The sequence below is a fragment of the Onychostoma macrolepis genome, chromosome 18 (genome assembly GCF_012432095.1).
Source record: "Onychostoma macrolepis isolate SWU-2019 chromosome 18, ASM1243209v1, whole genome shotgun sequence".
In the NCBI taxonomy this organism is placed as follows: domain Eukaryota; kingdom Metazoa; phylum Chordata; class Actinopteri; order Cypriniformes; family Cyprinidae; genus Onychostoma; species Onychostoma macrolepis.
Window position 1 is genome coordinate 25,380,359 of NC_081172.1, and position 17,078 is coordinate 25,397,436.

Genomic DNA, 17,078 nt, shown 5'->3' on the forward strand with positions numbered 1-17,078 from the left:
AACATCAACACTCTGGTGTCAAGTGAAAATACGATTTTAAACAAAGTAATGTTTTCTTCTGTGCAAAGTGTTATTTAGACAAAATAAACAAACAGGTTTGAACAGAAAACCTTCATTTTCACCTTCATGTCTTCCGACCATTTATAGGGTAAATTTGTCTTTGACCTGTCAGACTGTTTGTTTGGTACATTGAGGGCATCACAGGGTTGTGGGTACTGTTCCTAATTCATATGACAGTTTCTGTTCACCCACCACAATCTTGTCAAAGCAGATTTTCACTGATCTCAGAGCAGTAAGGTTTATAGTGGTCCCTATTTGTCTTAAAACCACTTTGAGATTTCAATATTTGCAATATTTGCATACTGATCAAGGCATCGCCTTTCACTGTGTACGAGTTGATATGTTTCTGTTCATGTATGTTTGCAGCAGACAGCTCTGCGTCTGAGTGAAAGTGGGGCAGAGGTCATTCGGCTCTTCTCTGTGAGTCTGAACACAACAGGCTCTTTGTTCAGATTCTTCATTAGCACTGCTCCACATGTTCTGCACTGCATCAGTCTCTCAGCCTGTGACACTCATGCATCGTTAGGAAGACCAGACTTTTCTTGTTAAAGTAATGCAGCTGATATTACAGCCAGTGAGTTGAGAATGTAATGAGACAAGACACAAGGGTATTCACAAAGATGCAACACAATAATAAAAAAAAAAAAAAATAAATATATATATATATATATATATATATATATATATATATATATATATATATTATATACTTGCATACTCAGAAACTGCTAGTAAAATTCACAAATAATTACGAAAATCTAAGGAATTTTTGATGTGTTTATTATTGGTGTCCAGTAGAGGTCACTAATGTCTTGGAGAATAAAAGGAAAATAGAAAGACGACGTGGATATTACCTCCACAGGGATTATGAGACATCGTGCTTAAACAGTCTTAGAAATATGAAATGCTTTCATTTTTTACAATACATTTTTTTTTCACCATGATTCCTTGTTGCAATACTGAAGTGAGGACGCTTCTTGAGGAAGCTTCAAACTGGTAGCGAAAATGAGCTTAATGTTAAATTTGTCTTGGCAATTATCTTGGTGTGAAGAAACTCTGGAAAACATAGGTTGTACAAATTAGATGTGACCTAGGATTAGAAAACAGGATGACAAACTGAACAAACTTCAACATGTTTAATGTGCGTTAACAAAAGCAGTCTACCCTTGTTAGTTAGGGTCTATCTCTGCTGTAAGTTAGATTGCTATAGGCTAGCTGTTAGTACAAGGTTTGGCTTGTTAGTTTGTTCCAGTTATCTGGAAGTCTGCTGATATATATGTTGTAACTACACCATTAAACATTCACTATTCTGCAAAAGGCATTTCATTAGAGAGTATACATAGTGTTTCAGTGACATTCAGTGACAAACAATTCCTATCAAGACCAATTCACGTGTTTTGATTTTTAGAATGTTTTAGAATATTTCTAGTGAATTACAGTCATACGTTCAGCTTCAAGTTGACATCATCAGCGTTAAAGTAAAAAGACTCTTATTTTGACATGTTGTCTTTAGACGGAAGTGTCCTTTCTTTAATTAGAGTAAAGTTCACGGACAATATTTGACCTGTCAATAAAATATTGTGCCTCAGCTTTTGAATCGTTCACATCAGCATGTTTGCACTAAAGGCACTAAGGAGTTTTTCTCCTTCGACGAAAAATGTTTATTTGCGGAGTAAACAGGCGTTTAGCGTCACTATGTCGAGGTGAGTCTCATTTCTGTTGACTTTATTGTTTTCGTTGTCTTTCGTGTTTTATCATAGTTATGTTTCATCATAATTCACAGAAATAGTTCATTTTAGTAGTTCTCGTTTTAGTTATTTATTTCTCTGATGCACGAATTAATTCTCAAAGGAAAAAACGATGTATTTTTACATATGAACAACACTTATATTTTAATTGCTAGAAAAAGAAAACTGGTAGTTGTTGTTACTAAAACATTGGTGTCGAAAAAAACCCCCTAAGAAGTACCTCTAAAAACATTTAATATGTTGTCTTTTTAAAATATAGCATGTAAGGCAACTTAATAAGGTCCACCAAACAATTCACGGTATTATTATTCCTGTTAACTACAGTAAATAATATGTTAATATCAAATCTTTGCCCCCACATTATATATTTGCAATAAAAGTTATTTTTCAGTATTACCAACGTAATCAGAAATGTTGCATTTACATTATCATAATGACAAATAAGCAGTGTTGGGTTAGTTACTCAGAGAATGTAATATATTACTCATTACTAGTTACTCATTTCAAAGGTAATATTGTTACTTTACTTATTACTTTCTGGCAACAGTAATTATTTACACTACTAGTTACATTACGTTTTCTTCACACCCCACAGAAGTTGTAACTGTGTATCTTCCAGATAAAATTCTTCTACAATATTACTAACAACATATTTCTGCCTCATCATTTGACCAAAATCCACATTGGATCGCAGTCAGAAGTTATTACAAACACTCAATATTGATTGATAGTGGCATTCAAGTACAAGTGTATTAATCTCATTAATTGTCATGTGTAGCTTGAAGTAATTTTTCCGTTACCCATATGCGATTAAATTTCGTTATGTATTTTATCAAATCACATGAGTTTGGGGACAGGTCAGGATTAGACAGAATAACGGTCAGAGGAGACATATTGACAAATGTGCGAGGAGAACAGGACAGGTGTCTTGGTGAGAGACCATGTCAGCTTACAGATATACACACACCTTAACTAACGATATGTATTAATCAGGCAATAGCAAAGCTATTATTGGTCATCTATGAGTATTGATACTTACCAGTAACAGAAACTAATAAGCGTTGATCAGGCGAGGAGAATGTGACCCCCACACTTGATGTGCAGTGTCTGAGTCTGCACCCAGGCTTTGAGGCTTGCTGTCTGAACCCATAATATGTGCTACTATATGCACTTCAGACAGGCGCATAGACCTCTCCAGGCCATCAGACATATGTATGTTTATTTGTATGTATAAATACATAGTAAATTAAAGATTTGAATATTTAAACTATCTGAATAATTTTGTTTCTCAATTACAAGTTGCCTATATTTAGGTCACAACTACCAGTAAATAACACTTTTTGATCCTATTGGTATAACACAGTAAATATAGACAGCATACAGGCAAGTTGTCCGCTGGGCCTGTATCAAGCAATGGCTGTTGTGTCAGCCCTTAGAAGACTTTATAAAGGAAGGAGGAATTTATAAAGATTTTGAATGGCCCCATTTTGGTCACAATAAAAAATAATCACAATCACAAATTGTTTTACTGTATAAAAACTTGTTTATGAAGTTTACATCACAATCTGACACATTTAAAAACATTTACATTTACATTTATGCATTTAGCAGACGCTTTTATCCAAAGCGACTTACATTGCATTCAAGTTACAGTTTTTACATTTTATCAGCTCTTGCTTTCCCTGGGAATCGAACCCATGATCTTGGCGTTGCTAGCGCCATGCTCTACTATTTGAGCTACAGGAATCTGCTGTACAGATTCCTGTAGCTCATTGAACAATCTTTCAGTCTGGGTATCACACTAATGCGTTGTTAACGTGTGTTAAATCGTGAATGCTGTGCTAGATACACTCCAACAGCCTGATCTTGTTGATCCTCTGGAAAGAGCAGCAGGTGTCTCCCGCCGGCGGCCGAACACAGGCGGACCGGGACCCGATGAAGGCGCTGTGTGCACCGAAGAAACCGCACCGAGTCTCACTAGGCTCTTGCTTCGGCATCCCATGTGGAACTCATATCGCCAGGATGATGATAATCCTCCGGTGTAAAGTGATCGTTAAGCTACACAGCACCGCGTTTCTCGAAGCAGATGCAACCGTGAAGTCCCGTCTCTTCAGCTGCACAAACGCACCGAGGCCCGGAATATACCGTCGTATTTCTTGTTAGGAAACCTGTGGACTCGATGTCCTGACAGGCTGGAGTTAGTGTTACCTCCACAAACACAATTTACCATCATGATGATAAATTGAAATAAAAATAACTCTCGAAAACACACTGACTGGCGCCCGCTCCACTGAATACCAGCAGAGCGCGGCACACGACTCCCTTCTGTGACGTAATATGACGCGATGTTGAAAAAAAAGCGGTTTTTGAGAGCCGTCAAGGAAAGCGTCACTTTTTCTTCTAAATTTGTGCACTCACGTCTTGTAAAACATTTTCAAATCCTGCATTAACGGTTCATATGGTATTTTCATACAAGTTTATATATTCATTTGGAAAAATTTTTTAACCTGCAGTATGCACTTTAACATAAATGTTTTTTTTAGAATGAAATTAGAATACAAATAATTACAAAAACAGTATAATGGTATTATAAATGGAAAATTTTGTCTTTTATGGTACCTTGGAGTACTGAATATGGTTGAATATATTATTAAACAGGATGATATATCAGTGGTAATAATATATTTATAATATTTGAAGAACTATAGCAAAGGGGTTAATTTGATTCCCAGAATGCAGCATGTGGAAGTCCAGCATGAAGAAACAGCAGCACCTTTTCGCCCTGAAACTCCCATGGCCAAGACACTGATGGACATCGGCACCAGACGGATCTTCTCGGAGGAGCATGACCTGTTCCGTCAAAACGTGCGGCGGTTCTTTCAGGAGGAAGTTGTTCCATATCACGCTCAGTAAGTCACCAGTGTGGTTCATCGCTCTCACATCCTGAATATGATGTAATAGGTTTCAAAATGTATGCGTATACTGTATGCTTATAGGTGGGAGAAGGCTGGTGAGGTCAGCAGAGAGGTTTGGGAAAAGGCCGGAGAAAATGGATTGCTGGGAATATATACGCCTGAGGAGCATGGAGGAATCGGAGGGGACCTCCTGTCTGCTGCTATAGTGTGGGAGGAGCAGTGAGTAGCCCCGCCTTCACTTGTCTGTCATAGTAGCTCCTCCCTTACCTTTCTGATCCTACAGTGGATTGGGCAAAATTCACAATTTTAAAACTCTCTTCTGTTTCAAATCATGAGTGTGAATTTCAATGGGACATCCCATAGGAATTTAAATTTGAATGACGGGAAGAGGAAATTACTGAACTGTAATTCTGTAAAATTGATCATAGTTATATAACGGGAGTTATGCAAAAAAAATAAATTAATTGGACTGATTAGATATGTTTCATGTTCAGTCCTGTCAAAACGTTACCACACTCATCAAAACAAATTTTAATTCTGCTACCACAAAACAACACAAACACCACAAAATTTCCTCCATATCCTGTTCCAAAAGTGTAAAATAAAAATATATTAAATGTAATAATAAAACAAAAAATTGAATAATAGATACAAATAAATAAAGACATATACAGTGGATATAAAACGTCTACACACCCCTGTTAAAATGCCAGGTTTCTGTGATGTAAAAAAATGAGACCAAGATAAATAATTTCAGAACTTTTTCCACCTTTTAATGGAAACTTTAACCTGTACAACTAAATTTAAAAAAAAAACTGAAATCTTTTAGGAAAGGTAAAATAACTAAAATAATGTGGTTGCATAAGTGTGCACACCCTCTTATAACTGGGGATGTGGCTGTGTTCAGAATTAAGCAATCGCAGTCAAACTCATGTTAAATAGGAGTCAGTACACACCTGCCATCATTTAAAGTGCCTCTGATTAAACCCAAATACAGTTTAGCTGTTCTAGTAGGCTTTTCCTGACATTTTCTTAGTCGCATCTTACAGCAAAAGCCATGGTCCGCAGAGAGCTTCCAAAGCATCAGAGGGATCTCGTTGTTGAAAGGTATCAGTCAGGAGAAGTGTACAAAAGAATTTCCAAGGCATTAGATATAACATGGAACACAGTGAAGACAGTCATCATCAAATGGAGAAAATATGGCGCAATAGTGATATTACCAAGCACTGGATGTCCCTCCAAAATTGATGAAAAGATGAGAAGAAAACTGGTCAGGGAGGCTGCCAAGAGGCCTACAGTAACATTAAAGGAGCTGCAGGAATTTCTGGCAGGTACTCGCTGTGTAGTACATATGACAACAATCTCCCTTATTCTTCATGTGTCTGGGCTATGGGGTAGGGTGGCAAGAAAAACATCCAAGCCCGGCTAGATTTTGCAAAAACACATTATAAGTCTCCCAAAAGCATGTGGGAAGCATGATCTGATGAAACCAAGGTTGAACTTTGGTCATAATTGGTGTAATCTAATCAAAAGGTGCTTCAACAACGTATTAGTTTAAGGGTGTGCACACTTATGCAACCGCATTATTTTAGTTTTTTATTTTTACTCCACCTTTCCTAAAAGATTTCAGTTTGTTTTTTAATTTAGTTGTACAGGTTATAGTTTACATTTAAAGGTGGAAAAAGTTCTGAAATTATTTATCTTGGTCTCATTTTTATACATCACAGAAACCTGGCAGTTTAACAGAGGCGTTTAGACTTTTGATATCCACTGTATATGAAATACACATTTCTACAGGTGACATTTTAATCACTGATTATTGATATCATCAAATGTCTCAGGAAATACCTCTTCATCTGCTTGATGTTTTTGAATTAATTATTTAAAAATAAACCACTTTGAAATGCATCACAATATGGTAGCAAACCAGTCATATGTTTTAAACTTACAGCAGTCAGTTTTTTAATTCTGCTTCCTTGAATTCAAATTTGAATTCCAATTCAATGTTATGCTTGATGTCCCTGAATGTATAGGATTAGGATTTTCCTTGGCTTTGTGTGTCTGTGTGTGTAATGTAGTGGGTGTTCTGGCTCTGTTTGTGTTGTAGAATGTACTGTAACTGCAGTGGTCCTGGGTTCTCTCTCCACTCTGAGATTGTTATGCCTTATATCAGTCGCTATGGCTCTAAGGCTCAGATCGAACACTATATTCCACAGATGACTGCTGGGAAATGCATCGGGGCCATCGCTATGACAGAACCTGGAGCCGGCAGGTGGGCTTCTGTGCAGGCATGACATTAAAGAATAAATGATATTTTTAAAGATACAAAGACACTGACTCCCAGGGTGCATCACATTTTCATGCTTGCAGAGTCAAATAGTGCATCATTTGTTCCCTGTGTCATCCTGTCACATGTTTAATTTTGTTTTCTGAAGTGACCTTCAAGGAGTGAAGACATTTGCAAAAAAAGATGGAACTGACTGGATTCTTAATGGAAGCAAGGTATGAACAATGGCTTCTGATGCAGTCAGTTAATAAAACTGTTCATGTAGCATCTATCAAACAAATTCAATGCAAGCATGAAGTGACTGATGCAAAATACAAGAAATGAAAATAGCACAAAAATAGTTTATAATAAAAAAATACAATAGAAATAAGTGGTTATGATGGTAATAAATATAAAAGCCAGACTAAGTGTATTTAATTAAAATATACAAAATTAAAATAATTTTTAATTTATTTTAATTTTTAATTTTGGAAATATTTTAATTCAAAATTAATTTAGGATTGAAATAGAATTTAAAATGCTATTCAGCTTAATGTCAATGTAATAACAGATGAAGTGGGAGTTGCAGAAACGCAATCATTTTAATTTACATTTAAAAATCTCAATATCTTATGTTGTTACAGTGGCATTTAGTGTAATGACTGAATGGGGCATCAGAAAATATTTTAATTCTACTGTGTGGAACAGCTTTAGTCTTTTATTAAATCGGTTTTAAAATGGCAGAATATAGCAAGCTGTGGGGAGTGATGTACTATAGCAAGTATTCAGAAGCCAAAAAATAAAAAAATGTAGCATGCTTGTTTTTGTTTTCCTCACAGATGCCTGATCTAATATCCATTCACATGAATAAAAGTTCAGTACTGTAGTTAATATTCAGTAGGATGTTTGTGCTTTTCTCTTCTGTATAACCAAAATTAATGGCAATGAATGCTTTTGCACTCCAAGAAAATAACACCATGTCATAAATTAGTCCACACAATTCTTACACTGTCATTCATTTTCAAATGAGAAATGGATTGAAATTTTTTTTTTTTAATAGTGTTTCTTGAGGTGCACTTATATTGATTTTTCATCAAAAACAATCATAATTTAAAAATAAATAAATTAATAAATAACTTAAATAAATAAAGAGTGATTCTTCTACCGATTAGTTGGTTAGTTATTTACAATTGTTTTACAATTTTCCATCAGGTTTTGTTAAATCACAGTCTTGTTCTTCGGTCACTTTCTCTCAGGTGTTCATCACTAACGGCTGGCTGAGTGATGTGGTGATTGTAGTTGCTGTAACTAACCGTGAAGCAAAGACAGCAGCTCATGGAATCAGTCTGTTCCTGGTTGACCAAGGCACTAAGGGCTTCCAAAAGGGCCGCAAACTGGAGAAGATCGGACTCAAAGCTCAGGTTCCCCTTAAAGCTTTCCATACAGGGCTCGCAAAATCGCTAGCCCGACGTCCCGGGGCTATTGTGTTTTCCAGTCGGGCTACCAAAATGTATCACTGCCTGCCCGACGGGCTACCTTACAGATCTCCCGCGGGTCTATTTTATTTATTGAATAAATAATGAGCGCTGCATGTTTCAAGTCAAAATGCGGCGCGGATGTCTTTATGTGAATGTATCTGAAGGGAACCGACTGTCCTCAGAAACGTGTCGTTGGTATTTTAATTTCATTTTACCTATAATTCCTGATAAAGCAGTGTTTATGAGCGCGGAGCTGCTTTGTGTACAGCTTTTCCGGGGAAACCGCAATATTTCAGCGCTCCTAAAGCGCCACCTCGTGGCAGAGAGTGAATCTGCATTTCCAAATAGCCTTTCTTACTGTTTATGGTCAGATCAATGCAAATATCAACTCATGTTTTTACGCAGCAAACACATAGAGTTGTAAATGAGAAAGAAGTTGATGTGCCTTCTAAAAATCTAAACAATTAAGACAGTAATATGTATACGTTTTAAATTAACATAATTTATATGCTTGATTGGTCCCTTTTCATAAAAACGGTCTATAGCCTGAAACGCTGTTGTATAAGATTTTTGTTTTTGTGAAAACCTGTATCTGAACTGTAAATCATGTAATTTTATGGCTCAAAACTGTATGTTACCATAGACATTGTCCAACCCCGCTCATTCTGTGTTCATTTTACTTGTGCAGCTCTTAAAATGGGTCATAAATTGCCTTAAATATATTTTTAAAAATTCTGCAGATACCCTGTAAATAGTGAAATAAAATTCCTCCCTTCATATTTGTTGATATTTGTGTATTGAAAATATTTTTGATTGACATTTAAACTCCTATCTGATTTTCTATATTTAAAAAAAATAAATAAATAAATAAAATGGTAATTTTTTTAATTCGGGCTAGTTAAATTAATTTTCGGGCTACCAAAATCTGAAGAGTACCTGCCCGAAGGGCTACCAGGGATTTTGAAATTTTGCGAGCCCTGCCATAGTTGCCAGTTTGTGTAAGAGTTTGCTTAGAATTTATCAAAACCTCTACAAATTCAATTTACATTACAGTTTAATATAGATGAATAAAAAGGTCTAGTTATAAATGTATTGGGTATCTGTCTCTGTGCAGGATACAGCTGAACTGTTCTTTGAGGATGTGCGTTTGCCCGCTGAAGCTTTGTTGGGTCAGGTCAATAAGGGATTTTACTATCTGATGAACGAGCTGCCACAGGTATAAGAGTGAGAGCACAAATCTGCTGCTCTCTTTTGAGTTTTCTTATTCTTATTCTTGATAATACTGCAACATATTGTGTGGATAGTTGTATGATATATAATGCCTTAAAAAGTAGTGTTTATAAACAACACAGTGCTGCTTTTTTAGAAGAATGTACACAACATAAATGAGTATTATTTGTATTATTGAGTTAATCTCTCCCTATTTCTAACAACCTGCTTTAGGACCCAGTCAATTCCCTCTCACATGTTGCCTCCATCTGTGAAGATCTTTTGTACATGGATTGCATTGTCATATAAGATATAAAAATATGAGGGGATTAAGAGTCTGGGAATTTGAAAAGATCTACAAATAGGCTCACACCCTGTTATAATGAACTATAATAGGAATAGGGATATATTTCAGTTTGTTTCTTTCTTTCTATGTCATTTTGCAGGAGCGCCTTCTTATAGCAGTGATGGCTCTTGCCAGCTGTGAGTTCATGTTTGAAGAGACAAGGAACTATGTGATGCAGCGGAAGGCGTTCGGCAAGACCATCGCTGACCTGCAGGTAAAATTTTATTTATTATTTTTTACTTTATTACTTAATTATTATCTTGTTATGACTGGGTGGACCAGTACAGCACAGTAAATGTGAATGGCTATAGTTTTTGATGACAGAAAACTAGCCATTTCAGAACAAGCCACAACTTGGTTTTAATAAAGTAACTTTTTATATAGTGATTGTTTTCATAGAATTGTTTAGTTATTTCTTTTTTGTCTATGTAAAATCTTTATGGTATGACCTTTTTAAAAAACCCTTTTAGTTGTATTAAGTTTCTCTGCCAGATCCTCACAATTAGTTTCCTCATTTGTTTAGTGTGCTTTTAACCTCACGTAAGGTCACGGCCACACACTCACTTTGTAATTGTATCCCTCCATCCTGCCTGCAGTTTGAGACAGACGCTCAGAGAAATTGAATAAGCTCCATTACACTGTTCATTTATACATATGGATGAGTAGAATCAGTGAGGGCTAAATCAAGTTTGCGCTAATAAAACCTCATTATCATCAGAACTATAACTGATCATCTACCGTCTTTCAGGTGGTGCAGCACAAACTGGCTGAGTTGAAGACAGAAATCTGCGTAGGTCGAGCTTTTATTGACAGCTGCCTTCAGCTCCACAGTGAGAAGAAGCTGGACTCAAGCACAGCGTCCATGGGCAAATACTGGTGAGACTTTTGATGATGAAAAGAAAAAATCACAGATTTTCGGCAGCTAGCGACGCCTGTCCAAGAAAATGTCGTGTAGTGTATTCTAGATATAATGTGATTTTGCAAACAAAACTCCATCATGCTTTACTGTTAAAATTTCATAACACAGATGCTAATTCAAATTCACAGCGTTGACCATCAGAAAGCTTCTTTGTTTGAAAGTGACTTTTGTGTGAGCTATACTTCATACATACTGTACTTAATGCATACTAAATGAAATAATGAGTCATTTAGCTGAAAAGCAAGTGGTTTAATTTATTGGTAGTTTCAAATATTGTCATCACTCTTATCGCTACTGAACACTGTAGTACTGTCAAAGGCTGATGTGTTTTGAAATTTGAATCTAACTGATCCATCATCCAGATCTCATTCCCCCGCCACATGTATTCTCATTCAAAAAGTCGTTTCTCTTAGAAATGCATCACAGTGCAACAGTAATGTCAGTTGCAGCTTCCATTTCATGCTGACTGATTGTGATAATAATGGCAAACAACAAGAGATTTTAAAAAAGCGCTACTGTTTGGATTCGTTTTATGTAAAGCTTTGCATGCCTGATGAAGTCTATAGAAAGCACCACTTTTCTTGCATCTTTTTGCACACTTAATGTTATACCAGTTTTGCGTGACAAAGACTTTTTCACTCCCTAGGGCCACAGATTTGCAGAATAGAGTTGCTACTCAGTGCCTGCAGCTTCACGGAGGATGGGGCTACATGTGGGAGTATCCGATAGCCAAGTGAGTAACAGTCACTGAGAAGTGTATGATCAGCGCTGATGGGCATTTGCACTTGTAACCAGAATACTGTAAGATATTGGTTCTGTGACAGTGACGGCATGCAGTAATTTCAAATGAATTTCTTCTAAAACAAAAGGAGAAATTTACGATGTCAGTGCTGCAGGAGCATGATTGCTATGTATTTATACAGATTTTTGTATTTTCCTTTTGCATTTCATTTCATAGCGGTGCTATCTATTTGTGTGAAAATTCACTGAAAATCACATTACTTGGAGGAGCTTGACAGCTTGTTTTTCCTTGACTGTTACTCTTGTGTCCAGCAGAGGGCGTGTTTCTCTCACACCAACACAATATCTCTCACACTCTTTAAATATAGCTAAAACTGGATTCATTTGCATTGTCATTTATAGAAGACCTTCTGTGTTTTGTGAAAGACATTTAAATATTTTTTTTTTCCCATGGAAGCTACAGTTTGATTATGGTTTCTGATTAGTCACTCTTGATAACTGCAGTCTGTTATATATTTGTATATTTTCTTGGCAGCAGATGCATCCTGTGTAGGTGTAAAATGCCTCTTTCAGAACCTCCCGGAATATTCATACATGACCAGTCTTTTAAAATCTGTAATATTGCTTAGTGCAATATAAATACAGCTTTCAGAGATCATCTCACCCCCAAACGAGATAAAAAAATCTAATAAAATACAGTATATTATATTTATTTTTAAACCAGTGTTTTGGACTATTAAGAGTCTTTTACTTTGACGACAATATGAAGCACATTTTCTCCTCAAATTCTTATTTTTGTAATGAAAGATGAGTACATTTCCGGTCTTCATTACTTTAATGTAAGACTACTTTAATTTAAAAATATATTATTTAAATTGTGAAGTATTCATAGACATTTTTAGTATCTCGTATGTGTTTCAGTAATGAGAGTGAATTTTTTTCTTAATGATAATAAGAATTTGAGGGGAAATATGAATGTCATGAAAATGTCACCATGTAAAAAAATCTTAATGGTCCTAAAAATAGGCTTCAATTAATATAATTTTGAGGTGAAATATGACTGGAAGATTCTTGAGATTCACCCAGCCAGATTTTCAATCTTGACTCATAAATAAAATGCATTAGAAACATTTTAATGATTGTCTCGTGTGCTCTCTTTCAGGGCGTTTGCAGACTCCAGAGTTCAACCCATCTACGGCGGAACCAACGAGATCATGAAAGAACTCATCTCACGCAACATCGTTAGTAAAAAATAAATGCAGGAAATATTAAAAAGATGAGGGTTTGATTTGGTGCCTCTTGTTTCTGTGGCTGGAGCTTCATTGATTGTTGATTAGAAAAAATTATCTTGTTTAATGCATACAAAATGTTCAAAACATGTGAAAGTCTGGTTATATCATTTGACGTCTGTTTGTGACTCTGCTGGATGTATGGATATTTTAAACAACATTTGTGTTTCAGGTGAACAGTTTGCACCACTAAATGCAGAGAAGTTGTAAAGTTCAGATACGTTTGTAGTGATTTGATTGTTTGATATGTGAATACCAACTTTGTATACTAATAGATCTTTATAAAGATGTTTCTAAAGATGGCTCTTAATGTTCTTTCATCTAACAATGTGATTCTCTTTTCTCCAAAGACACCTTCAGGACACTAAAACAGTTTTAATCATGCACTGTTATGATTCATGTAAACAAAGAGAGTCTGTCTAAGTGTGTGTGTAAGTTTATGTGTGCTTTATGAGTCTCTGGCTGGATGGCGTGTTCATAGTGAGTCATGGAGCGGAGGTGGGTGGTCTGTGAGAGTTAGTTGGTGGGTGTTATAAAGAGATTAAAACCAGAGTGTTCAACTCTCTCTCCATCCCGCCCTCTTTCTGTCATGGGTGTAATTATAGAGCAGTTTTCCTTTTATTCAAAGATATTCAAATATAGAGGCGCGCTATGAAAGTTCAGAGTAACTATAGATTAGACTGAGGAGAGAAAATCGTCTTTCAAAAGCAAGTTTAACGGTCGCTCACAAGATCAAAGTTATGATTCACAAATGAATCGTTCTTTTGAGCTGATATTTTAATGATTCGATCGAAGTGTTTCGAACAAAATGAGAACAAAGCACAAATACTGGAACAATAGCCAAACCAAAAACAACATTTAAGACAATTTTTCTTCCTAGTCAGTGAGAGTGAGACAATTTTATGACAACAATTTAGCAAACATTGTGATGACACCATTAAACAATTTATTTCATCAATGTATTCATTTTTGAGTGACGAGTCAAACCAACAGTTTCTAAACAAACGGATTCATTAAAGGAGTCTAGCAGTATGATATCCTCTACACTGTAAAAAATGAGAAGTTGACTTAACTTAAAATTTCAAGGCAATTTGCTGCCCAGCTTTTTTGAGTTTACTCAACTTTGGACCAAGTTGTTCAATCAACCCAAGTCACTGAGTAAAGTCTCTTTTTTTTGTTCAGCTAACACAGTTTTGTTAGTTAAAAAGACTAATGCTTTTCCAATGTGTCTCAAATTAAGTTCTGTGAACTTTTTTCACTTGTTTACAAATGACAAACATTAATGGATAGGTTAGTTTAATAAGTAGACAACATTGTATCTGTTTTTTTAAGACAACTTACAAGACTAAGATATCCAGAAAACAGACAAAAGTCGCTGAACATACTCTAGACCTAAAAAAATAAATAAGTTGAGCCGACTTTACATGTTAAAATTTTAAGTTGGCTCAACTTTTTTTTTTTTTTTTTACAGTAACCTCAAGAACGGAGACAATCAGGAAATGTTAAAAAGATGAGCCCTTTACATCACAGTACAACAAATAACTAACGATAATGATAAAACAACAACAAAAAAGTTTAAATGAAATCAGCAAACAGCAAAACGATGATCCTATAACAGTAACTGCATAATTTATTCATGCTTCAATGCATGCTGGGAACTCACAAAGCCTTAACATTTCAACAACATGAAATTCTTGGTTCAGACAACTGTGTTTGACTAGTTGGGGCAACATTTGGGGTAATTTTGTTGGTCTGACGGGTTTTTATGTAGGTTCAAGAAAATAGCATTTTTTAGTATATGAGACTCAAAAGGTTTCGTAAACTGGAAAATGTGCAGTTGCATTTTTTACAGTGTATAAAACCCTCTTCCCCAGGGTTGCCAAGTCTGTGGTTTTCATGTGGAATGTTGCTGCTTTTAAAGTGTTTCTCTGGGTTGATTTTTTTTTCACCTGTGTGTTTAAGGTTTGACATACTGCATGAATTATATTTGGATAAAATGCTTGTATTACCACTGGTATGGAGCCTTTAAGTTGTGTTTATGATTACTAGTGGTTTTCAATTTGGTTTTCAAACTGTGGTTTAACCGTGACTGTATTTAAACATGCATTTTAGGTATGGGGATTGCATTATTTAAAATTTTTGAACAGCCATTTTTGGGGTAGTTTTGCAGACCTGGCAACCCTGCGCATCCCCACAGCTTTGGAGCACTGTCATTCATCTTAGTAAGGCTCCCTGTTAGTGCACACTGTGAGGGGGTGTTTGAGTGTGTGGGTTGATTTGTAACCTGTTGATGTCTAACAGCCTGTCATGTCTTTCTGTTCTTTAATACCACAATTATTTCATTTCTGGGCGACCTGACCCAGTGCAGTCTACCGCGGCAGCTAAATTTGGGCTCTCAAGTTGCACATTCTTGTGAAGCCACTGTGTGCCTATAGGCTTGCTAATGAGGAATGGTACTAATTTTTCTAACAGCTCAGGATCTCCCGTCTGCTTATGCATGTCACTTTTTCTGTGCTAATTTTGGTGGGCATAATTTCCCCCCCAAAAGGTTTTTTGTCCATACAATAAAAGTCAACTGGGTTTAAAACAACGATAGCACTCATTGACTTTCTCTGTATGGAGAAAAAAAACAACAACCTTTGAGCCATTTTCTTTGCTCTCTTTAAAAATCATTCTTGAGCAGTTAAAAAATAAATCTCTTTAATCAGTTTATGGTTAAGTTTAGTTCATTCTCCAGAAACTGGTTACTGGCAAAACGTCTGCTTTATTACAGAGTACAACAGTCAGCTTCCTGAAGTAAAATGTCATTTTCTCCATAGGGAAATATATTTTTAACGATAACTTATAAACCTTTAAAGACAGACCTACTGTGAGTTCCAAGGTTCTTAATCAATGGTATGCTTTTTATTAAAGCCATCCATTCACATTATTATTATTTTATTATTATGTATAAAACTTAATATATTGTTCCTATATATATAATCAACAACTTTGAATAGTTTTACGTTTCTCCATGGTTTTTAATATGATTATGCTTCATGGGATTGTAGCTCTTCCCTCACTAAAGGTGTTACATACAGTGTAAGGTGTAAAAGTGTGTAATGTTGTGATTCACATTGTAACTGTTAAAGCATTATAAGCAATGAACCAAGCCGACCAAAGACATTTTCAATTGGAAAAATGAATGGAAATCAATGTCGCTGCAAGTATAAGTGGACACTAATGCATTCTTTAATGGAATTTTTTTTTTTTTAGATGTTAAATTTAATTTAATTTTCTCAGAATATGTGGCTACTTTTGAATGGCTGTCAATGGAGACACACAATAATTGTGTAGTTACAACATCTACCAGCAGGGACTAACTGGACCAAGCCAACCAGCCAAACCTTGACCCCTTGGCTCATACAGCTATGACAGGGAATTTGGACCAGTGAGTGCTTAGTCACTTTTAAAAGTGAATGAATGGCAAGTAATACAGGAAATGTTCACCAGATGTTTGTCATTAAAGTGTCATTGTCTTGCGTTTCATTTCTGTCTTAATGCTTTTTAAATCTGGTCTTTCAAACACATAGAAATGTCAGTCTGTTCTCTTCGTTTTGTGTTCAAAAAAGAGGAATTAAAACTCTTTGGCGAGTCCTCTTCTCTAATTTAAAAGGATCTGCCTCATACAGAATTTTCAAGAACTTCTTTGTGTTGTATGAAATGTGCCTTTAGTTGTGGTTGAATAGAGTGATTTAACTGAACTCCCATTAGTCACATCATCTAACGCTGCATTCAAGTCATGCTAAAATGATCGTATTTACAAGTTGAGCGCATGAGTAATAATTACCAGCAGGAAACAGGGCTTGTCAATTATTATGTCAAGAATTATGGCAGAAGCAGATTGTTATTGATCATAATACGTTGTACTTCAGAACGTTGATGATACAATATAGTTTGTAAAAAGCTTGCCAGAAAACACTCATTTAGCCTAGCTGGTTTACGAAGAAACCAAATGCTTCCCATTTCACTAGTTCACATAGTTCACTCAAAATTGTAAATACTTATTCATGTTGTTGTAGAATCATACTTTCACTTTCTTGAGAACATTACTGGGTGTGCTGCAAC

At 35.7% G+C, this 17,078-nt stretch overlaps 1 protein-coding gene across 1 annotated transcript; it reads left to right on the forward strand.

The window, feature by feature from the left end:
• Positions 1–1,576: 1,576 nt before the first annotated feature.
• Positions 1,577–13,274, forward strand: acadl (acyl-CoA dehydrogenase long chain). The gene is made up of 11 exons (XM_058751910.1): positions 1,577–1,763; positions 4,541–4,717; positions 4,805–4,942; positions 6,831–6,995; positions 7,159–7,225; positions 8,246–8,410; positions 9,582–9,683; positions 10,123–10,236; positions 10,771–10,898; positions 11,588–11,674; positions 12,845–13,274. The coding sequence occupies exons 1-11, from the start codon at positions 1,672–1,674 to the stop codon at positions 12,936–12,938; spliced, it is 1,329 nt and encodes a 442-aa protein (XP_058607893.1). The 5' UTR covers positions 1,577–1,671; the 3' UTR covers positions 12,939–13,274.
• Positions 13,275–17,078: the final 3,804 nt, after the last annotated feature.

Coding starts and splice junctions, on each gene's coding strand:
- acadl (XM_058751910.1), top strand. CDS start 1,672: ATGTTTGCACTAAAGGCACTAAGGAGTTTTTCTCCTTCGACGAAAAAT. Junction 7,226..8,245: donor GGATTCTTAATGGAAGCAAG/GTATGAACAATG, acceptor ACTTTCTCTCAG/GTGTTCATCACTAACGGCTG. Junction 11,675..12,844: donor TGGGAGTATCCGATAGCCAA/GTGAGTAACAGT, acceptor GCTCTCTTTCAG/GGCGTTTGCAGACTCCAGAG.